This window comes from Megachile rotundata, chromosome 7 (assembly GCF_050947335.1).
Source record: "Megachile rotundata isolate GNS110a chromosome 7, iyMegRotu1, whole genome shotgun sequence".
Taxonomy (NCBI): Eukaryota; Metazoa; Arthropoda; class Insecta; order Hymenoptera; family Megachilidae; genus Megachile; species Megachile rotundata.
Window position 1 is genome coordinate 8,850,698 of NC_134989.1, and position 26,103 is coordinate 8,876,800.

The 26,103-nt window shown below is 32.9% G+C and overlaps 2 protein-coding genes across 7 annotated transcripts in view; both read left to right on the forward strand.

Annotated features, from left to right (window-relative positions):
* Positions 1 to 2,527: 2,527 nt before the first annotated feature.
* jvl (javelin-like) overlaps positions 2,528 to 26,103 on the forward strand; it is a 130,850-nt gene continuing 107,274 nt past the window's right edge. For all 4 annotated transcript variants that reach the window (XM_076534029.1, XM_076534030.1, XM_076534028.1 and 1 more), the window contains exon 1: positions 2,528 to 3,131. Coding sequence is in view for 2 of the 4 variants with exons in the window: in XM_076534028.1 (XP_076390143.1) it covers positions 3,087 to 3,131 (45 nt within the window). In the remaining 2 variants the exon portion in view is untranslated. The remainder of the gene's footprint in view (positions 3,132 to 26,103) is intronic.
* Positions 3,155 to 24,547, forward strand: LOC143264884 (uncharacterized). 3 transcript variants are annotated; one of them, XM_076534032.1, is made up of 6 exons: positions 3,155 to 4,317; positions 6,102 to 6,249; positions 7,230 to 7,391; positions 9,223 to 9,415; positions 9,642 to 9,779; positions 24,329 to 24,547. In XM_076534032.1, the coding sequence occupies exons 1-6, from the start codon at positions 4,177 to 4,179 to the stop codon at positions 24,486 to 24,488; spliced, it is 942 nt and encodes a 313-aa protein (XP_076390147.1). In that variant the 5' UTR covers positions 3,155 to 4,176; the 3' UTR covers positions 24,489 to 24,547. The 3 variants fall into 3 exon arrangements, with proteins under 3 accessions (XP_076390147.1, XP_076390149.1, XP_076390148.1); XM_076534033.1 differs by having other exon boundaries at positions 3,159 to 4,317; positions 7,230 to 7,388; XM_076534034.1 differs by lacking the exon at positions 7,230 to 7,391.

The following is a 26,103-nucleotide window of genomic DNA, read 5'->3' on the forward strand; positions in this document are numbered from 1 at the left end:
TCTTAAATAAAAATGCTACGGTGTTTTAATTTATTGAGCAGCGAAAGAAAATAACATAGAAGTTACAAAATAATTCATTTACATATAAAGTTTAAATATGGTGCAAGCCTTATGTTTATGTATAAGTTATACCCTGTATATATAACTTATATACGATCAGAAAATGGTTATAATGGCGCCATCTAATGATGTAGGAAGCAACGAAGTAGAAAATTGATCTTCGTCGTAAAATAAGTAATTTCTACGCATTTGTCGTTATAAATACGACGTATGTTAAACAAATGCATTATCTTAGTGCACTGAATTCAATAACTAAAAAATTCTACAATATAAACTTTACAGTGTAGATGAATTCAGGTGTTAAGAATTATGTAAATATTGTTTACTTATTTATAATACCCGGCGCCTTTTAGTTGTTATAGCTTGTTTGCGTTATTAAGAGGCTTCAAATAACTGTATTAGAATGTGTTTAATGTGCTAAAACCAGCAAAAAAGAAATATTTAACTTGTTACCGACATTGTAATTCGCTGATGACCAGCTTATTTGAAAATCGTACCACCAGCGTCATCGACAGGTGATCATGCAAAGTAGATAATTGCAACAAAAAATAAGTGCGTTGCAGATATTTATCTTTATTCTTGTCGTTACTACTTTTTTAAATGTATTCTCATACAGTTATGTGAGGCTTAGCGATAAAGAACAATTTGTACCTAATAATCTTCGAAAATTTAAATTGGTATACAAGTAAATCCAAAAAACCGCCATTTGATGGCTTTATTCTTTTTTGTATTATGGCGGGATTTTTAAAATTGTCACAAAGGTCAGCATTGTCTACGAGTATCGTATTTTACAAAAATTAATGACATAGTGCTGAAACTTGGGTCTGTGTTAAAATTACAACAGCTTGTTTCAGCTATGTTTGCATTAGCTTCTAGTTTCTGACAAGGTACTTAATCCATCACTGTCTCCAACGAAAATTTATTGTGTACAAAAGACTTGCCAATATCGATTTTGCCTTGAACTTCGCAAACTTTAATAACAACCCTACAGAAATCAAATAAAAGCTATTTCTTACAAATGTCTGACTAGATAACTAAAAATATACATTCAATTGTATTCAAAATTGTATCAGACCATGTTTAACAATATAAAACGAACAATGTAAACGTTTATTGACTACTGTGTAATCTCTAATGTCAAAATACATTCTCAATACAAAACATTAATTTCAAAAGTCCTTCAAGGTATTAATAAATTATTAATTCTTAAATTTCAGCGCTTCCGTGGTATAAATATTTGAATACTGTTATGGTTATAAAACTTTGACTCGTCACAATAAACTTTGGAAGATTGGTTATGTTATGAAGAAAGGCGTTTCTTTGTTCTATTAATTTCGTTCGGTCACCATCAGATAGCGATAGTGGCACTCGTTTGTGGCGGCAGTTTTTAAAATTAATTATTGTTGTCTAAAAATAAGAGAATGTTTCCTTTTCGAAAGTGTACACCTACGTCTATAGAGAGATTGAGAGTTCTTCAGATATTTTTATACTTTGTTTCAGTTTGGGGCTCAAGGTCAACAGGAAAGTAACTTAAATTAATCTTTCATCTATAACGTGGTTAAAAAAAAAACATTTAAAGAACCTCAGACCTTGACATTTCAAGGGAAATAAGATTTAAACACTACAAATTATATTCATTTGATGAATTTTTTAAATTCTATACATTTCACTGGAAATATTTTATAACAAGTAATTAATGTAATTAAAAGTTTCTTAAGGTGTTTTTGATTCACCCTGTATACTATCAAGCAATGCAGTTGGAGTTTTCATTTACAAATAATTGTTAATTCATGTACGCGTCTTATAATCAATTCAAACTCATTTATAGATGAGGTGTAAATTTTTCAAAATGTGCAAAGTGGTTTTATTCATACAAAATATGAAAAGTGGAGAATTACGTGATGCCTCAACAAATAAATCCATCCTAAATTTTTCCAATACTTATTTGAAGGATGTTATTTGAATTATTTTATAAAATATGAAAATGACTTATCTGACATTTTCCAAATACGTGTAAAAACATATCCGTGATGAAAAAAAACATGTGAATTTTATGTTTATATGAATGACATTCCAAATTTACAAATTTACAAAGGGAAGTAAAATATGTAGTTCATTGCAAAGGGTAGAAAATATTGCAAAAATTATTTGTGGTCTTAGCACTATATCAGTTATATAACTACTAATTTGCAATTTTAATCTTTCTTACTGCATAAGTAGAATGTTTGTTTTTAAAATTTCTTTCACTATCTATTCACGGTCATTGATAAGGATTGTTATATATAATAATTATAAACGAACATTTTAACATTCAAGTCTGGAATTTTAGTCAAAATATTTGCGAATGAAGAAGCATTTTGTACAGACATGTTACCGAGAGTTGCGTTGTACGTAGTTTGAACAAACGACACATTGGCGCCAGTAGCAGCCAAACACAGCGCCGCCATGATTATTATTCGGCCGGAGTTCGTGATTGGCGGCAGTCGGCATTTGCCTGTGTACGCGGACGGTTGTTTCTCCGTGTTGTAGTTCAGTTAAACACTACGTACCGAAAATGGCGTAGCAAGGTGGTATAATGCCATCAAATTTTCTCGTGACAAATACATCGTAAGAAGTTATGAACAGTGCACGGCGTTCCAGCACTTGACTTTCCAAGCATTTGTAACGATACCGTCCAACAAAGAGCTACGTGATAATCTCAGCGGAGCGTTTGTCGTAATAGCAGCGTGAAAAGTGTGTTGTGTGTTGGTGACTCGTACTGTGATTTGACAACGGAAGTGTTCACGTTTCCCGTGACGTTTCGGAGTTTGAACGAGGTGCGCAGCGTTTCGTGAAACACGCGTTATTTGATCTTTGTGCCGGGAAACTCAAGGATGGCACTTGTACTAGCGAGAAATCGAGAATTTTTCCTCGTGACAGCTTGACGACCTCGACTCTAGACGAGTTCAAGATGGCGCCACCGGCATTTTGACACTTGCCCAAGATCCGTCAGCTGGATTTTACAACCGCCCCGAACTCCGATTATTATGAGCAGAGAATTTTACGTTCCTTGTACATCTTACACTTATCAGGTGAGTGATTCATTGATTGTCAACCTTACAGTGAAAGCACGTAGCGTCGTAATCGTATCTGCTGATTGTTTCCTGTATCGCCACATCAAGAACAAATTGTCAATTCTTGCTTTTGTTAAAAAGCAATTATTTCGTCATCTCGTTTGCATTCTCAGAAATGTCAATAGTGTATTCTTTATTATAATCGTACGTCAATCTTGTACCATTTATACCTCTCATTTAAAGGCAAATTATAGTGAGTCATTTTTTCACAAAATGCAGGAATTGTGAAACTTTTATTTCAACGGTCTTACAAGTCTGTTTTTTATAACAAATTATTGACCAATATAAATTTCATATAATTTGGTAATTCATTATTTTAAATTGAATGTTTTTATTTTCATTTTGAATATTTCTGTTTTGGACGAATCTTTTTGGAGTTCCATTGTGTTCCGTTAGGATATTTAAAATCAGAGCTGTATCGCGTGTTTCCGCTTCCGTGCAGTTGACAGTGTACTCAAACTTGATCTTTAAAGATATAAATCTTTGGTCAACGAAGCAACCTAGTTATAGTTATAATTCATGAGAAGTGCAGATATTAAAATATGTAACAGTGACACTTTTCTGAGTTTTAAATAAATGTACTCGTTTTGAGTGCACTATTTTTCAGTGTTAATAAAGTAATATAAAATGGGGGATACAAAAACAGATCAATTTGTAACTTCCAAAGTACAGTGACTGTAAACACGCCATAATTAACGAAAGATTAAGCTTACAAAGTCCTTCGCGTTTGATGCAAATGACACGATTTGTCACGCGTGTTTTCACCGTTGCTCACCTTTCAATGTACACCAAGTGCGTCTTAGAATTTACGCGCGTTGAATCGGTTACGTTGCGAACATCGAAATCGAACGTGACCGAGGAAAAACAATGAAAACAGTGTCGGTGAAAAATCGACGGTCGATGAAAAGTCGACGGATCACGTCGATCCGATGACGTGAAAATTGACAAGTAACCTAAAGGTCCATTTTCTGCGCGCTTTTTCCTCGATTATTTGAGTTTCGCTATGAACGATGAGCGTCCGTCCGGAATTGTATCCGGAAGTGGGGCCTCTGCGTCGGACGACGCGGAGGAATTAGGCGTGCAAGGTCCCGCTAATAGTAATGCTAAGAATTTGAAACCGTCTGTCAGTAATATAACCAGGAAGGTGAGATTTCAAGTTTCGTTTAACGTTTGTGAAATGTAGGAAATTTTATGATTTTGAGAAGCAATGTGAGACTATATTTTTTAATCAATGAGGGACTATATTTTTTTTGTAATATAATTTTAGGTGTGTGTAGGATTTTACTGGGATATGACAGTACATTTGCTTTTATTATTTTATTCTTTTTTTTGAAGTTCAGTAATGTACCGGTTACAAGGATTGTTACATTTTTTTTCTTCTGCAATTAATGGTTTTACTAATCATTAAGCTAGCATGTTATTATCATAATGTGAACCGAATATATGGACGTTATGATCTGCAGTAATTTTTTCATAATTATGTTTTAAATATGAGTTATTATTCTTTATTCTAATCTTTCAGAGATTACAATATATTCAATTGACTTATAATTCAAAATTGTAGAAATGTGTTATTATAAAAATTTGTGGATATAATAGTGAACATAAAATTTTGATATTTTTACTCTGAATATTTGTTAAGGTTTTGAATGTTTTGATTTTGAAAATGTTAGATAAAGTTGGTGATTGAGAATTGCTAAAGTGTAACTGTAATAAGCGCTATAAATAAATAAATGAAACAAGAAATTAAGGATTAGCTACTTGAAACCGGTTATAGAATTACAAAATGTACATACGTTGAGCATAATTATCAAGTTTATAAATACGTACATAAGTGAATTGCACTTTTCATAAACAGATTCACGAAGAGGATAAGCTGCTTTTCTAACAGATCTTGCTAGAATATCTGTCGCATTTAAAATTGTGGAGTGGTCGACCAAACCATTCATAACTGTAAACAAAACGAGTTTTATATTCATAACAAAATTATTAGTCGTGACAGTGTATTTTAATTTCTGTGTCATCATTTTAATTATCCAGTTATTAACTACTTTTGTATTAAAAGTTGCTTTAAAAATTGTTAGTCACTGTAGTGTTTAATATTTTTAATTATGAATGTTCTGAAGAATTTTTTAATTATATAGTCTGTTTCAAGTATGTTACATAAAATAATGTAGTATATAATTGGTGTATTTTTGAACATTAATAAATAGCAAACTCTGTAATGAACAAAATTATTTATAACATTTTTTACTTTTAGTAAATAGAATTTTTTGTAGTCTTTTTATTATTGCAAATTTACAGTGTTGTATAATTTTTCATCAAATAAATTTTTTTAGTAGAAAATTTGTATAATTTTTTGTTAATTTTGTGACAATTTAGATTTATTTTTTTCTAATTTTATGAGAGTTCAAAATTTATTATTTTTTGTTAATTTTGTGAGTTTTCAAATTGTATTATTTTTTGCTAATTTTATGGGAGTTTAAATTGTATTATTTTTTTGTTAATTTTGTGAGTTTTCAAATTGTATTATTTTTTGCTAATTTTATGGGTTTAATTTTTATTATTTTTTGTTAATTTTCTAAGTGTTCAAATTTTGTTATTTTTTGCTAATTCTATAGGAGTTCAAATTTTATTATTTTTTGTTATATTTGTGAGAGTTAAATTTATATTATTTTTTGCTAATTTTATAACAGTTTAAATTTTATTATTATTTCACAAAATTAGAGAAAGTAATATAACAAAATTATTTTATGCAATATTTTATTAAGAGCGTTTAAACAAACTATTACAGAAATATTCTAAACAGAAAGAAAATGAATAAATTCATATTTCTGATAGCTATATTTATTTAGCTGTTCACATGTCACACATGACATGACATTTTATCTTGTTTTGAACGAAACCTTTAGCGATCATAACAAACAGATCAGATCGAAGCTACCTAATGTCGGTCGTTACCTGAAACGTTTGAGATTGAGGAATGGCAAACTCAGAGTCGAAAAAGAAACAATCGATGGTTCTTCAGTTGCAGTCGCTCAAAATATTGTAAACGAGGTGTCGGAAAGTTCAAGTGGTAAATATTCAAGTTGTAATAATTCTTTCACGTGTGCCTTCTATTTTTAACTGTATAACAATTTTTTTTTAATGCTGTAATATTTAACAAATATAGAAAGTACGCATATTTTCCCTACATTTATCGAAATGATATAGTATTCACAATAAATCCTTAAGTAAAATAGGTTTCTCTTTATTTATTGGATAGTTCTATTCCCATCATTTATGTTACCGGTTGAACAAGTTTGCATTCACACTAGCTTTTGCACGCATTAATGGCGTTCACCCACTATTGCAAGCATGGATATGTGGAGAATGCTGCAATATAAAGCGTTGTGTAAATTTTCAAATTTTAACTCGTTTACAATTTCAGTGTTTCAAAATTGCTATGCTTCCAATTCCTCGCATTTCCAAATTCCTAGGTCTCCAAATCCCCATGTTTCCAAATTTCTATATTTCCAAATTTCCACGTTTCCAAATTTCTACTTTCCCAAATTCCTACGTTCCCAAATTTCCACGTTCCCAAAGTTCTACTTTTCCAAATTCCTATGCTTCCAAATCCTCACATTCCCAAATTTCTATGCTCTCAAATCCTCATATTTCCAAATTTCTATGCTCCCAAATCTCCACATTTCCAAATTCCTATGGCCTCAAATTCTCATAATCCAAAATCCCTACCTTCCCAAATTCCTCTATCCCCAAATTCCTACGTTCCTAAATTCCTATACCCCCAAATCTCTACGTTCCCAAATCTCCACATTCCCAAATTCCTCTATCCCCAAATCCCTATCATCCCAAATTCCTATGCCCCCAGAATCTTACGTTCCCAAATCCCTAAATTCTCCATTCCTCAAATCCCCAAATCCCTAAACTCATAACCTGCTAAAATATCTAACAACAAATTTAACATGACGTTCAACACTGATGTCAACGAATCACTTAATAATTCAAAAATCAAACAACTCAATCTTTATTTACATAATACTATCGATTTGTCAGTGTCCACCATCAACGATCTGAATATTACGGAAGACGGGGATTCGATTTGGTCAGAGAACCCTGTAGCCGAAACAGTCTGGCACGACACACACGATGACTCTTCGAATTATTTCTCGGCACTCGATTTTGAAGGATCTTCAGCTTCTGCCGCGAATACAAGTAGTACTTTCAATTTGATTGATTATGGGGGTATGGAGAGGCAAACTCACTTATGCGGGCTCAATAATTCTCTCGTCGAAATACTTCTGTTTAGTCATTCATAGTTTGCTCGTGCATTGTTAAAGTCTCTCTAGCTTTCGTCGTTGGTTAAATAAAGTTACAATACTTTTACGTTTTTAATTAGGAAATTTAATTATTAAGGTTTTAATGGATATTGAAGATTTATTGGGGATATGTACATTTTGTTCTAGTATTTTTTGTGAAGGGAATTATCTGATATTTGACAAACTTAGCAAGGCTAAACAAGAAAAACTTGATCAAGTTTGTAATAAAAATACGAAACATGTTAAATAGTCATTTTGACTTCTTTGGTAGAGTTAGTATTAAAAACTCATAGTCTAAGTATTTTTGTCAAATTCATGCTTTTGGCAAGTAGCGCACGTTACACAATATTACATTATATGTGCTTTGAATCATTAAGAAGTCTAAATATCATCTATCTTATTGAACTTGTGGTTAAATGAAGCAAACATAATTAGTTTTTACCTAACAATGCTTTGAGGTACATATTCTCTCAACAGTTTCATATATCGTCTTCATACATGGTGCTTCATACATCATCTTCATACATCATCTTCATACATATAGTTCCATACATCATCTTCATACCTGGTGCTCCATACATCATCTTCAAACTTCATCTTCATACATACTGTTCCATACATCGTCTTCATATATACAGTTTCATGACATCATCTTCATACATGTATTTTTATATATTATTTTTATACATGTAGTTTGATACTTCATCTTCATACATACAGTTCCATACATCATCTTCATGCATCATTTTCATACATACAGTTTCATACATCATCTTCATACTTCATGTTCATACATACAGTTTCATATATGGTCTTCATACATACAGCTTCATATATCGTCCTCATACATACAGTTTCATACATCATCTTCATACTTCATGTTCATACATACAGTTTCATATATGGTCTTCATACATACAGCTTCATATATCGTCCTCATACATACAGTTTCATACACCATGTTCATACTTCATGTTCATACATGCAGCTTCATACATGGGTTTCATACATATAGCTTCATACATACAGCTTCATACATCGTCTTCATATATAGAGTTTCATACATGATCTTCATACATACAGTTTCATACATGATCTTCATATATACAGTTCCATACATGATCTTCATACATACAGCTTCATACATCGTCTTTATATATAGAGTTTCATATATGATCTGCATACATACAGTTCCATACATGATCTTCATATATACAGTTCCATACATGATCTTCATATATACAGTTCCATACATGATCTTCATATATACAGTTCCATACATGATCTTCATATGTGCAGTTCCATACATGATCTTCATACAAACAGCTTCATACATCGTCTTCATATATAGAGTTTCATACATGATCTTCATACATAATCTTCATAGTATAGTTTCATATGATATATCCTCATACATAGTTTCATACATCATCTTCATACATACATTTGCATACATAATCTCCACACATTCATTCTAATAAAATGCAAACATATCAATTACAATTATATTTATCGTTACAATCTACACCATTAATTCCACTGACTAGCTTGATTAATTGGAAATGGTTATAAAAATTCAAGGAAGTATTCGTCACGATAGAGATATATAATTTACCAGGGAAATTCCGTTTTGTCGTGTTACCATCTTTTTCTGGTGGACGACACGGAAGTCCAGTAATGTAATATTCATCGATTCGTGCGTCACGAATTTTAGTCGGGCTTCCTTACAGGCGAATATCAGACGGGAAATCAAACCATGAATCCGACTTCTTCCACGTTGGTCGAAACCGAGCCTATTCGAATGATTTCCATTTCTATGAACACCTCCGAAACGGACGGGCTTTTCGTCACCACGTTGAACCGTGAAAATATTGCGGCGAGGAATATTTTGGAATTCAGGGAAGCTCTGGCTAACCCGTTGGGGTAAATTCAATTATGATTCGTACAAACTTAATAAGTAAACAGGTATAATTAAAAGTTTCTTGTTTGAGTAACAAAGGCAACGCGAGTCGACGGATTAAACAGGGTTGTAGTTTCGTTACAAAAGAAAGTAGTTTGGTTCCACAAGCATTGTTTAGACGATCGTTTGAAGAGGCGATCAAAAGGAAGGGCTTCCACTAAGAAAGACTACAATAATTGTACTCTTTAGAAGGCCAACGGAAAGGCTTAGAGATCAAGAGCCTCGAACAGTCCCTTTAGTCCGCATTCGAAGCGAAGATCGTCACGAACGCTACCTTCAGGACAACGTGAACGGTGAAAGCGGATTTAGTAGATCAAGTACAATCGGGTAAGCGATTTTTATACTCGACAATTACACGGTGAGTTAAATTATTATTCGTTCCGTTCTTCAACCTTTGAACGATCTGTTGCTCAAGAGTCTCGGAATCGATTCGAAATCGACTGCATTCGCACAACGTAGCTTGACTTTTCAATTACTTTTTAATTAAATTGATATATTGGCTCTAAAACACAAACGTTGTTAAAGTAGCGAAGGATCAAGGTTCTTACATTTTTTTATCATATGGCAACTTTCTTGTATTTCTGATATGATGTAATAATATTTTTACATTTTTGATATAATAATTTTTTTTACATTTTTGATATAATAATTTTTTGTACATTTTTGATATAATAATTTTTTATACATTTTTGATATAATAATTTTCTTAAGATTTTTTATATAATACAAATAATTTTCTTCAACATCTTTTATATGATACAATAACTTTCTTCACTACTATATAACACGAGTAACTTCGTTTAACATTTTTTTATAAAATAATTCAACTATAAGTTAATAGTATCATCGAAGAAATTCTTTCATGTTCTTTAACAATATCTAACTCCACTTACTCTTAAATTCACTATACATTTGTACGATCATGTTTCCGTGTATTGTTATAGGTGCATTGTATATCTGAATACATATGTACCTGATGTATAGATCACCTAGAAACGGTAGTTAATTAGTTTATAAGTTGAGTCTAAATAAACCCGCAGTGTACTGAACAAGGTTATCCCTTTGGGGTTGAGGTCTTACTATAAGACAATTAACAGAAGTTGAAACTTTCTTTCGAACTGTACCACAGTTCTTCTTTAAGTTTTTACAAACTTTTAATTACTTTAAACTAACGCAAATTTTTGTACGTTTAAAGTCTGTTAATTAACGTTTGTATAAGTTTGTTTTTATAGTTATGTGGACAATTTTGTTTCAATAGTTAAATGTATCATTTCTATTCTTGTAGTTATATGTACAATTTTATTTCCATAATAATTTTATTCCATAATAATAAATTTTCAATAGTTATATATACAATTTTATTTCCATAGTTATAATTTTTTAGTATCTTTGAAAATATCAATTGTTTAAATATTAATTTCATCAGGTTCAACTTTTGAAAATATCAATTTTTTACCAATTAATTCCATCAGGTTCAAATATGATAAAAATAAATGCATATCAGAAAAAAATCAAACTGACAAACTTGACAAACTCAACAAATTTCCCAATAGACATCTACGTTCGATTCGCATTTCCAATTGCCCTACTTGACCCTGCACAGACAATGTCTGGCGCATACAATGTGATTGTATTACAAAGACATACAATACAGATCTCGTTTACCGAACAGTTCATTATCATCTTTATTGGACAGGTATTGTAGAATGCACATGCTGCGTCATCGATTGCATTACAAAGATATTATAGAATGCATATGGTACGTCATCGATTGTATTTCGTAGATACTATAGAACGCATATGGTGCGTCATCGATCGCATTGCGTAGATAGTATAGAACGCATATGGTGCGTCATCGATCGCATTGCGTAGATAGTATAGAACGCATATGGTGCGTCATTAACCCTTTGACTGCCATGTCACTTATATATGGATGACACTCAAATTTTTATACAGAATTTTTATTTTTATACACTTATATTATTACAAATTTTGTAACTGAAAATAATCGTATTCATTAATACCTGGAACTGTGGAAAATAAATATGACAAAATGTTATGAAAATGTTTGGTACGATTTGTTAAAGATTAAAGTAATATCTAATTCAATTTTTGATGATAGTATAAAGATAGTAGAGCATAGTAAAAATAGTACAGGACGCGAAGGGTGCGTCATTAATTACTTCGTAAAAATATTATGGAACGCATACGGTGCGTCATTATTTCCTTTGTAAAATTATTGTAGGACGCATATGGTGCGTCATCAATTTCTTTATAAAAATCTTATAGGACGCATATGGTGCGTCATTAATTACTTCGTAAAAATATTATGGAACGCATACGGTGCGTCGTCAATTCCTTTGCAAAAATATTATAGAACGCATACGGTGCGTCATGAATTTCTTCGTAAAGATATTATAGAACGCATACGGTGCGTCATTACTTGTTTCTTAAAAAATATTATAAAACGCATACGGTGCATCACTACTTGTTTCTTAAAAAATATTATAGAACGCATACGGTGCGTCATTAATTGTTTCATAAAAATATTATAGATCGCATACGGTACGTCACTACTTATTTCATAAAAACATCATAGAACGCATACGGTGCGTCAACAATTCCATCACAAAAATATTATAGAACACATACGTTGCGTTATTAATTATATACTAAAGGTATTATAAAACGCATATGGTGTGTCACCGCTTATATCGAATAAGTATTATAGAACGTATACGTTGTGTCATTGATTGTACTTGTCGGATACTATAGAACCCATATGGTATGTCATTGGTTGCATTACATAAGTACCTACTATAGTACGCACACGCTACGTCATCGATTTCATTGCATAGACTTTGTAGACGCATACGGTGCGTTATCGATTTCATTGTGCTTATGGGCAGTATAAAACAGACACGGCGGGTAACCGGTTATATCGCATAGAAATTGTAGATATGACGCGTCATCAATTTTATTCTATAGGTAGACGGTGCGGGTTTTGAAGCTTTATTTTTGATCTTTTGAATTTTGGAATTTTTTAATTTTGCGAATTTAGGGACGTGGAACTTTTACAGTTTGCAAGTTTTGAAATATGAGATTTTTGAATTTTTAGATTTTGGAATTCTGGAATTTTAGACTAAGGAATTTTTTAATTTTTGGATTTAAAAATTTTTGAATTTTAGGAATATGGGACTTTTGAATTTCTGAATTTAGAAGTTTTGAAATTTTAGAATTTTGGGACTTAGAAATATTAGAATTTTGAAATTTTTATGTTTTAGAATTTTGGGATTTAGGAATTTTTGAATTTTGAAGTTTTGAAATTTTAGAATTTTGGGACTTAGGAATTTTTTAATGTTGGGAATTGTGAATCTAAAGGCTCTGAAAGTTTCTAATCTTTGAAATTTCAGAAATTGAGAACTTTGAAATTTTTTTACTCAAAAGACTTGAAACTAAAATTCGAAATTATGAGATTATATCATTTTTGAGTTTCTGAATTCTACACTTCAGAATTTCGTTCTTGAAACTGTATTTTAGTTCATAAAAACTTGCGAAGACAGTCTACTATAAAATACACATTGTGCACCATTGATCTCATTGTATAGACAACGTAAATTGATGCATCAGTATAGGCACCTATATGACGCACCTGGTGTGTCATTGATTTACATCGCATAAATACTTCAAGACTCACCAACAGTGTTATACGTAGTAAATAACGTACAATAACACATCGTTCATTTTTCAATCCGCTAATTTGCACTACAAGATGCAATCGATTGATCGGGAACGATTTATATTGATCAGTTAATTGCTTTCATTGGAAACATGGAAGTCATTGAAACGTTTGATTGTAACAATCGTAAACAGATATGATAATCTACGAGAGCAGAATGATAAACACGTTGCTCGATTAATCTCGGAGGAAACATATCTATGCTTTCATCGTTGGTAAAATACATTCATGTAAGCTTCTTGCACTTCAATAACAATAAAATCTGACAATTTTAACGGGGAATTTTTATGAATAATTAAATACAGGTATTTTCAAATTGTTTAAGACTTGTAAAGATAATTTGAGGTTATTTAATTATCAAAATTAGGTTCTTTCTATTTTCTTGTTAATTTTTCTTTGTTATATTATGTGTTATATCAGAGGTACAAAAAATTGAATAATTTGGATGATTTTAAATAACTGGATTATTAGTGCAATTTATTTTAAAATATATTTTTTAAACATTACTTTAAACATCATCATTAAGAATTAATATTAAAATTATTTCATTTTTGTTTCGAGTTATGTAAATTATATTATTTTTTTTTTACTATACTGAGTATAATGTAAGTATAAAATGAATGACTCAATTCCACATATTCCAATTCCCACATGCCGCAATTCCACATATCCCAATTTTCACATATTTCAATTCCCACATGTCCCAATTCCACATATCCCAATTTCCACATATTCCAATTCCCACATGTCCCAATTCCACATATCCCAATTTCCACATATTTCAATTTCCACATGTCCTAATTCCACATATTTCAATTCCCACATGTTCTAATTCCATATATCCCAATTTCCACATGTCCCAATTTCCACATATCCCATTTCCCACATATCCCAATTCCCGCATATCCCAAATCCCACATATCCCAATTCGTATTATTATTACATAAATAATTATTCCCATCCAAATTAAGAAGTCGTTAGGTAAAAAATGAAAGAGTACAAAGGGTTAAAAATCGTATGGAAGTTAGTAGCGGAGCTAATAGTCTCGGTAACAGGTTGCACGTGCAGTATTTTCTCGTTTTGCTCCAGTTTTCGCGTGCGCGTTCTCAGCACACTTTAAAGCCGCAGCCCTCTGCGAAGATATCGAATGTACAATTGCGCACAGTGGTATGGCGAGCGGGTAGAAGATTGCGGCGCATCGGTGCGGCTCCGTTCGGTAAACCTACTCGCGTGCTAACCACGTTAAAAAATCGGTAACGGTATCGTTATTGTGGTCGGTTTACATTCGTTGAACGTCGGCGACACTCCCGGTAACGCCGCCGGAAACACTTTTGACCGGTTCATCGTCTTTACCCTTATTAGCTTACTCGAAATGGCCGCCAGTTTTGTCACGGATAAAATGGTCAACCCTCTTCCTATTTACAAACTGCATTTTTCGCGATTTTTAACATTGAAGTTTCTATTTTTTAATTGTGGAATTATCGAATTTTCAATTGTTTTTTTTTTTAACCGAGGAATTTAAAAATTATCGATTATAGATAGTAAATATCTGATAAACACCTTAGATAAGTGAATTTGGTTGCTGATAAAATGAAAGTCTTTGTTAATTTGTATACTTATTAAATTTAGGAATGTTGCAATTTTCATTTATCACATTTTCAAATTCGAATGAAATTTCCAATAAAAAAATGTATAAATACAGACATTTTTAAATACTGAAATTATTTTGAAATTTTTAAGTTTTCAATTTTATATAAGTTATACATTTTTTAATTGTCACAAAGAATTTAATAATTGTACAGTTTGAAAATTTCAGAAAAATTTCCTATTTTGCCAGATTTTCAAATTTAGCTGAACTAATAGGTTTAGTTTATTTTTTATACAACTTGATTGTTCCTATCGATCTCAAAAACCAATATATACATAAGAAACCTTGATTGCTTTTAACAATCTCAGAGACCACTATACGTTTTGCTAAACATACTCATTCCTCAAATAATGAAGTATTTATAATTTGTTCAGAAGTGTAAGGTGATTTGTAAAAATTTTCCTCGTAAAAAGAATCCTCGCAAAGAAAAAATTTCCTCACAAAGAATCGTAAGAGAAATTGCTGACTTATTCCGTCGCTTTTAATTGTATTACGTCCAACCCTTCTACGGATGATCCCGGTCGTTCATCTTCGCTTCTTCATTGTCCTCCTTTAATGAGACCAGTGTACGTAATCCGCTTCTGGTTTAAAGTAACAATTGAAATACTTGATTTTCGTACGAAGATAATTGGAAGTAAAACACGCGTTACTTGCCTTTTTCGGTCGACGCTCATTATTCTGACGTTGGACACTTCCTTTATTCCCTTAAAGCGACAGCGTGCAGTTCCGTGGGACAAATTGACCCTATTCGAGGTTTAATTCTTTGTTAGTTCCGGTTCTGCTTCCGTAAACTCCATTAACATAATGCCATCAAACTTGGTAGAACATTTAGAACGTTCTAACGGTGGCATACTTGTAATTAGTTCTTAATCGTTGTAACAATCGCTGAAAAATATATAACATGACATATAGTTGTTGTTGATCGTAAGAGAGAGTATGCTAGATGTTACAAAATGGTTTAAAGATTGTGCAATTGTCTTGTGATATTTTTTATCGTAGGACTGTGTTTTCTGGGGCGATTTTATTATTAAGGTACAAAGTTAGAAAATTACCACATTAGCAAATTACTACGTTCCTCAATTTCCACATGCCTCGATTCCACATATTCCAATTTTGACATGTTTTAATTCCACATATCCCAATTTTCACATGTTCCAATTCCACATATCCCAATTTCCACATGTCCCAATTCCACATGTCCCAATTTCCATATATCTCAATTTCACATATCCCAATTTCCACATATCCCTATTTCCACATGTCCCAATTCTACATATCCCAATTCCCACATATCCCAATTTCCACATATCCCAATTTCCACATATCTCAATTCCCACACGTCCCAATTCCACATATCCCTATTCCCACATATCCGAATTTCCACATATCCCAATTCCCACATATCCCAATTCCTACATATCCGAATTCCACAAATCCCAATTTCCATATATCTCAATTTTACATATCCCAATTTCCACATATCCCTATTTCCACATGTCCCAATTCCACATATCCCAATTTCCATATGTCCCAATTTCCACATATCCCAATTCCCACATGTCCCAATTCCACATATCCCTATTCCCACATATCTGAATTTCCACATATCCCAATTCCTACATATCCGAATTCCACATATCCCAATTTCCACATGTCCCAATTCCACATATCCCAATTCCCACATGTCCGAATTTCCACATATCCCAATTCCCACATATCCGAATTCCACATATCCCAATTTCCACATATCCCAATTTTCACATATCCCAATTTCCACATGTCCCAATTCCACATATCCCAATTCCCACATGTCCCAATTCCACATATCCCAATTTCCACATATTCCAGTTCCCACATATCCCAATTCCCACATGTCCCAATCCCACATTCCCTAATTCCCAAATTCCCAAGTTTCCAACTCCCAAATCTCCAATTTGCTAATTTCCCAAACTTCCAACTCCCTAATCTCATAATTTCGCAAATTCCCAAGTTCTCAAATTATAAACCTAACTCACTTCACAAACCTTCACTTCACTCTCAAAAAAAGACCTCATCAACTCCTCCGTTGCACCCTAGAACCTCACCAAATACGTATCCTCCATAACAGAATTCTAAATCAAGGTGTTAATCATTGCGTACTTCACCGTAATTGCTTGAAACGGAACACAGAAAGATCCTATATATCGAAACTCAAGGATCCAAACCATGAACTATAAAAGCTAACGGAAAGGAAGTCCATATCCTTGCACGAGGTGGAATGATTTGTTCAGCCATTTTCTCAAAGGAAACATGGCATCTATTAAACTTTCGTTACGTCAAGCCTTGAAGTCGAGCCCATCGATTTTCAGAGAGTCCGCCTTTTCTCGCTCGGCTTTCGTGATTCACACTCTTGCAAATTGCCAGTGTTTCTTGGAGTCGGATCGACCGTGCGGCGTGCAATAAAAATACATAACTATAATTAACGGGCATCCTACTGCAATGAGGAAGACTGTGTTAACGGCTGTTAAAAAGACCTGGAATGAACCTTCTGAAAATATGGGGGAAAATAATGAGCGTAATAAATAACCGCAAGGGACTTTCTCGTCTATCTGAAAATAGACTCTTTTACTTTCGTCCATTAGATTTTTACTTGAAGCTTGGGTTGTGGTAAACGAAATCAATTAATGAAAATCGTGCTCTGGTTGTACGATGAACCGTTTCATTTCGTTTGCGGTTCTACTAGCAGGTCGATTCGATTTTTAATTGGGTTTGCACGAGAAAGTTTTTTTGAATTCAGTGAGAGATGAAAAAGTTTCAAGCTGTATGAACATTTAGATACTGCGAGGTGCAGATGTTTTTATTTATAATGATAGTTCGAAATTCATTTTGTTATATCTGATGTGGGCTAAGATGTCTGACTTACGAATGTTAACGAAGAATTTACATGGTCATTTTAATGAGGGCTTATTAAATTTTTTTACTATGTGTGAAGTGCTGTTTTGCGATGTCAAATCGTGTCAGGCTTTTGATATACAACAATTTAATATATAGACGTGTTATCTAAAGGTGGCTACATATGGAACCAAACTGATGTTTTGAACCTTCATTTTGATGAAACCTTTGGATGTATAACTTAATATATAGACGTGTTATCCAAATACTACATATTGTCCACATATGGAATCAAAGTGATGTTTTGAACCTTAATTTTGTTGAAACCTTTTCATATACAACCAGTTAACATATAGATGTGTTACCCAAAGGTGACTACATATGGAAACAAACTGACGTTTTGAACCTTAATTTTGATGAAACCTTTGTCGTGTTTAGAGAGTGGAGCGCAACCGAACAACGAGTTTTGCTGGTAATGCGAGGTGCCAGACTTTCGCGAGTATGAGTGTTGTTCACTGGATCGTATGGGAGATCTTATTTGATTACAGGCTGCGTTCTACCGAGCAGTGGTTACGTCTGATCGTGATTCATTCGTTTCATACACAGTGGCGTAACTAAATAGGGACCGGGGTGGATCGGCCCCACGTAGCGTGAAGGACTAAACATGTAACACACCTCGTACACTTCATGTCACAGTTTTATAAATTTCAATATTATAATTTTTCACATTTTTGAAGTTTTGAATCGTTAAATTGTCAAATTATTGAATTATTAATTTGTTAAATTATGAAGTTGTCAAATTAGTAAATGAGCAAATGAGGAAATTAGCAAATTAGCAAATGAGCAACTGAGCAAATAAGCAAATTAGAAAATTATCAAATTATCAAATTAGCAAATTACCAAATTAGAAAATTACCAAATTACTAACTTATCAACTTACCAAATGATCAAATTAGAAAAATTACTAAATTACCAAATCACCAAATTTCCAAATCTCCAAATCTCCAAATCTCCAAATCTCCAAATTACCAAATTACCAAATCTCCAAATTACCAAATTTCCAAATTTCCAAATTACCAAATTACCAAATTTCCAAATCTCCAAATTACCAAATTTCCAAATTTCCAAATTACCAAATTACCAAATTACCAAATTACCAAATTACCAAATTACCAAATTACCAAATTACCAAATTTCCAAATCTCCAAATCTCCAAATTTCCAAATCTCCAAATTACCAAATTACCAAATTTCCAAATCTCCAAATTACAAAATTTCTAAATCGCCAAATCTCTAAATTACCAAATTACCAAATTACCAAATTACCAAATCTCCAAATTACCAAATTTCCAAATTTCCAAATTACCAAATTACCAAATTACCAAATTACCAAATTACCAAATTACCAAATTACCAAATTACCAAATTACCAAATTTCCAAATCTCCAAATCTCCAAATTTCCAAATCTCCAAATTACCAAATTACCAAATTTCCAAATCTCCAAATTACAAAATTTCTAAATCGCCAAATCTCTAAATTACCAAATTACCAAATTACCAAATTACCAAATTACCAAATTACCAAATTACCAAATTACCAAATTACCAAATTACCAAATTACCAAATTTCCAAATCTCCAAATCTCCAAATTTCCAAATCTCCAAATTACCAAATTACCAAATTTCCAAATCTCCAAATTACAAAATTTCTAAATCGCCAAATCTCTAAATTACCAAATTACCAAATTACCAAATTACCAAATCTCCAAATTACCAAATTTCCAAATTTCCAAATTACCAAATTACCAAATTACCAAATTACCAAATTACCAAATTACCAAATTACCAAATTACCAAATTACCAAATTTCCAAATCTCCAAATCTCCAAATTTCCAAATCTCCAAATTACCAAATTACCAAATTTCCAAATCTCCAAATTACAAAATTTCTAAATCGCCAAATCTCTAAATTACCAAATTACCAAATTACCAAATTACCAAATTACCAAATTACCAAATCTCCAAATTTCTAAATCCCCAAATTACCAAATTATCAAATTCCATCCCCCACAAAATTATCCCCCATCAAATTGCATCCCCCACAAAATTCCCAAATTTCTACCTATTACACCCAAATATACTTATACCATAGTCATTCTCTTAAGTTATCACACATATTTCATCAAATTCGTATTCTAATAATTTTTCTAATCGATAACCATTGTGACCAGAAAGTTTATTAATAGTCATACTTTCTCCGCGTGTTACGCAAACAGAAATTCGAGTAACTGATAAATTTCTCTCCCTAAAGGAGAGAAACAGCTCCATGCTAGTTGCGGTTACATGACCGAGTTGCTTCTCTTTCCGTCCACCCACTTCCCTTCCCAGATTCTTCAGCTCTAATGAAAGGATAAAATCGCGGTTCACCGTCGAATAACTTCGGCGATTTGTCAGGTAGGCAGGTGCATCCTGGCACGGAATATGGATTCGTTGTTTGGGTCGATTGTGTTCTACAGCTATACGGAATGGCCTGATGGAATGGTTGTATGCATGTACAGTCTAGAGCAAGTCTGCTTTTTCAGGACAGAATGTGGTTATCAAGTGAGAGGAGGTGGTTGTTCGTTTATTTCTTATGGATTTTTGGGAAGGTTTGCTTGAGGGTGGTTTAGGAATTTGGGGAGTAGGGTTTTGAAGGAGTGGGAGTTTGGGAAGTTTGGGATTTGGGGATGTGGAGATTTTGGTATGTACGGATTTTGGCAATGTAGGAATTTGGGATATATAGAAATTTGGCGACATAGAAATTTGGGGATATAGAGATTTGGGGATATAGAAATTTGGGGACATAGGAATTTGGGGTGTATAGGAATTTAGGGACATAGAAATTTGAAGATATAGAGATTTGGGGTGTATAGGAATTTGGAGGCATAGAAATTTAGGGATATGGAGATTTGGGCATGTAGGAATTTGGAGGCATAGAAATTTAGGATATATAGGAATTTGAGTTCATAGAAATTTGTGAATATGGAAATTTGGAGACGTACAAATTTTGGGACATATTATTTTGGGGAGGCGAGGATTTGGGGATGCATAGTTTGTAGTATATAAGAATTTGGAGATGTAAAGGTTTAAGCACATAAAAATTTCACTATGCAGAAATTTGTGGATATAGAAATTTGAAGACACAGAAATTTGATTATATTAATACAGAAACATACGAGAATGCAGAAATTTGAAAATATGAAAATGAAATCTGACGAAGTACCTACGTGACTTTATTAAAAGGAATCGTTGCACCTGAGTGTACATGTACCTGTCGGCCATGGCGTGCCGATAAGCTTTGTAAAATTTCGATTACGGAAGAACGAGCAACTAACCGATGTCTCGTGATCCAGGCTGTCGTAATTAACTTTGTTAAGAATGTTGCTAACTGCAACCAGGCCAAGCGAGTACTCGTGAACCATGATCGAACGTCTTTCCATCTCTGTATACGAAGCCATAATTTATGGGAAGTTAAATTAGTAAGATGATCCAGCTGCTAGTTCATGAAGTAGTTAAATGGAACATTAGGAAGATCGGGTCGATATTGATGAGTTCACTGAATATTTATTGCAAGTGCGTGGATTGAGAAGTTGGATCTTGATAGATCTTTGTTCTGAATTTAATTTGGTTGCATTATTAACACAATATGTATTAATAAGATAGTAGATTATAAAAGTGGACGCAAGTAAAGATCAAAGTCAAGTGTATTGTTTTGCCGTAATTGCTTTTGAGAAAATATTAGTCTTGTATCATTATTGTCACGTATTTTAGTAGTTCATAACACTGCTATAACAATTTAGTATTTTCTGATAAAAATTTGTGCAATGAAGTTCATATTTGTTGCACTTAGTTTGCGGAGTAAAAAAGAGTGACATGATGGAGTACAAATTCTGAACAATGTTTTCTTGTGCCGAACACTAACAACCCGTCAATTATCCATTACTCAAAAGTTGTGTAAACTTGACATAATTAGAAACATAGCACCCCTTATTCTCGGCTACCGACTGATCATAAATCAAACACACGTGCGTTCAAGGCGGAGTTTAAAGCACGCGATTAAACTTCCTAAGACATATCATATGTGATAATGAGATTTTGCTAATGCAACGACTAATCACGCAATATCAAAGCGTATATTTTAGGAATCGATCCAACGAACTAGTTAAAGATGTCAACCCATGAGTTGGCGCGTGAAGTGGAAGAAGCTCCCTACCGTGAACACTTTCAGTCATATTTCGACAAATAAGAATAATAATATCTGCGGAACGCAATTCTATCTCACTCTCGAGACATTTGCCTGTCATTGTTTTTGGCCTAATTGGTGTGCAACCTCGAGAGCCAATATACCGCCGAAAATACGTGTGAGGCGTCCATTTTTCTATTCTGACCAATTGGAGCCGCAGCTATTTGGGGACAACGCGATTTGGGAATATACCGATTTGGGGACGTATCGATTTGGGGATGTACCGATTTGGGGATGTAGGAATTTGGGGATATAGCGATTTGCGACTGAAGCAATTTGGGTTTGTAAGAATTTGGGAATATGGGGATTTGGGAATGGAGGGATTTTTCTATTCTGACCCAGTGGAGTCGCAGCTATTTGGGGACGTAGCGATTTGGGAATATACCGATTTGGGGACGTATCGATTTGGGGATGTACCGATTTGGGGATGTAGGAATTTGAGGATGTAGAGATTTGGGGATGCAGGGATTTGAGGATGTAGAAATTTGGAAACGTTGGAATTTGGGGATGTAGGAATTTGAGGATGTAGAGATTTGGGGATGCAGGGATTTGAGGATGTAGAAATTTGGAAACGTTGGAATTTGGGGATGTAGAAATTTGGAAATGTAGGAATTTGCAAATATAAGAATTTGGGAATGTAGGAATTTGGGGGTATAGTTATTTGGAAATACAGAAATTTGGTAATATAGGAATTTGGGGATGTAGGGATTTGGGGATGTAACAATTTGGGGATGTACCGATTTGGGGATGTAGAGATTTGGGGATGCAGGGACTTGAGGATGTAGAAATTTGGAAACGTTGGAATTTGGGGATGTAGAAATTTGGAAACGTTGGAATTTGGGGATGTAGAAATTTGGAAACGTTGGAATTTGCAAATATAAGAATTTGGAAATGTAGGAATTTGGGGGTATAGGAATTTGGAAATACAGAAATTTGGTAATATAGGAATTTGGGGATGTAGGGATTTGGGGACGTAACAATTTGGGGATGTACCGACTTGGGGATATAGCGATTTGCGGCTGAAGCAATTTGAGTATGTAAGAATTTGGAAATGGAAGGATTTTTCTATTCTGACCAGTTGGAGCCATAGCTCTATCTGATTCAGCCTCTCACGCGCCACCTCCTGGTTTGACATCGGTACATTTCTCATACAAGCTTGAAATACCAATTTTAAATCATTATAATCAAAATATTGTCTACTATAATACATTATATTTATAAAATTATACATATATGTACATAATATTATATTTACAATATATTATAAAAATTCATGGAAAATAGTGAATGTATCTCAGAAAATCAAAAATCAGGAACAAAGCTGTTAACAATTGAATTATTAATTGTTTCACTCTGTTATAAATATAAATAACAGAACAGCATGTTAACGACACATTCATCTTACTAACATGCATGTTAAACCGATAATTCTAAAATACACATAATTACGAAAATTAGTGTTCTGTGTTGTTAATTATTCTATTAGTGAGCGACAACCTTAACTTTGAACGAGGCAAATGTGCGTGAATTAACAGCGAAGAAAAGAAAGTTTGAAACGATTTAAACACGCAACAATAACCGCGGTTAAATAAAAGGATTTAAAGAAATTTTTAATTAATACATTCACTGCGGTTCGAGGTACATAGACCCCGTATCGTATCTTCGTTTTGTGTGAGAAAGTTTTCATTGAATATCAGCTTACACGCTAGGTATTCTAGTATTTTCATTCAGTTGGGTACTAATCGAGATTGTGAGAGATAAATTGAACGTTGAAGATATATTCTATGTTCGTGGAACATTGACAAATATATTCTGTTATGAACATTCATAAATGTATTTTATTATGATCATTGATAATTTTATTTTGTTAGGAACATTGTTAGATATATTGTGTTATGAACATCGATAAATGTATTCTGTTGTGAACATTGAAAAATTTATTCTATTATCAACATTGACAAATATATTCTATCTTGTATCATTAAATATAAAAATTAAAAATAAAAAACAGTTGCAGTGAATGTAGAATGTTTGTAATTATGAAAATCAAATATTAAGCTTGAGAAAGATATAGTTATACCGCGTTTCAATATGGCGTTACTTTAAAAATGTTATTCAATTAAAATATTGATTTATTTTGTAAGCAATAATGTAAAACTTTTAAAAATTAATTGTTTATTAGTTTTGTCTATTAAGTTTGAGGTAAGATTCTATGAGGGAGGGAAATTTTAATAAAAATTGAAGAATATAGAAATTATATTCTATTGAAATATTGATTAAGTAATGAATATTGAAGTTCGACTAATAACTTGTAATAATAATTTTATCGATTCATAGGAGCGAAATCAGCAGCACCTCCGATGGCGAACAACCAGAAATGCGTAATCAAAGAATAGGACAAGACCATACGCCCCAATTGTATAATAATTTTTTGGGTGCGAATTCGGTGATCCGTAAACCTCTTAATCATCAAGATGACGAGCCATCTATATATTAATTTCCATTGTTAACATTTCTACCGAATTTTGATAAATAAAGGCATATGTATTCCAATAAGGTTTCGTTTATTTCTGGAATTTATAGTTCAATGTATGGATTATGTAGTGAGCAATCTAAATGATTTTTGAAAGAATTTGAAAACTTGCAAGTTTGTAAATTTTGAGAATTTTAGCGTTTGAGAGTTTGAGAATTTTAGTGTTTGAGAGTTTGAGAATTTGAGAGGATTAAAATTAACGATTTTGGTAATCAAAGATTTCAAGCATATTGAGCTATTTCAAATTTAAGAATTTGAGAATCTAAGAAATGAAGGATCGAGAGTTTAAGAATTTGAGAATTTGAGCCAAGCAAGATTTGAGAATGTGAGAATCTGGGTATTTAGGATGTTCAAGCATTTAGTGATTTAGAGATTTGAGTTGTTAAGAATTTATAAATTTGACTATTTGGCAATTTGAAAACTTGACATTATGACAATTTGACAACTTCAATCTTTGAGAATTCAAGAAATTAAGTATTCAAATATTTTCCTCGATAGCTTATGTATCTACGCATGTACTACTAGAACTGAGTTCATCTGGTATGCATATGTGCAATTAATACGCAGTGAATGGTATGCACGTATGAATAGTACAATCAGGAACTGCAAGCGGAAGCCACTGTTCAGTAGCGAACGGAAATAGATCTAGCTTCGTTTCCGCACGAGGTTATCACAAATAGTCAAACAAGTTTGTATTGCGCGAAGGTGTTATATTTCTTTTATCTGTATCTCGCATGTTGCGTGCATACTTTTGTGCATTTGCATTGAAATCATACAGAGAGTATTAATTATGTAATTTATTTTATCAGTTGCATGTGGAGTAATTAATAGAAACCATACACGTAAATGTTATTATTAATATTACTGTTAGTCAGTACAGTTTTTATTATACTTACAAATATATTAAATAATTCAGTATTAATTGTACTAATTGTTAATATTAATTGTCTTAATCAATACAGTATTACTTACAGGAACAAATATTTTAATCGATTTGGTGTCAAATGTAGTTCAATGTTCATCATGTATTTAATAGTGTATTAATTATATTAGTATTGTATTATATTCGGTGCTGTATTAACACAGTATTAAATAAAATTGAGTATTAATTATGTACTATGTTATTAGTACTATTACCACGCCTCGAGTTACCAAGCGTTGAATTACTACGTGTTAAATTACCACGCGTCGAATTATCACGCGTTGAATTACCACGTATTAAATTATCACGCGTCGAATTTCCACGCGTGGAATTACTACGTGCCGAATTACCACGCGTGGACTTACTACGTATCGAATTACCAGGCGTAGAATTACCACGCGTTGAATTACCATGCGTGGATTTACCAAGCACTGAATTACCATGCATTGAATTACCACGCGTGGAATTAATACGCGTAGAATTATCACGCGTGAAGTTACCACGCGTGGAATTACTACGCGTAGAATTACCACGCGTGGAATTACCACGCGTGGAATTACTACGCGTAGAATTACCACGCGTGGAATTACTACGCATAGAATTACCACGCGTGGAATTACTACGCGTAGAATTACCACGCGTGGAATTACTACGCGT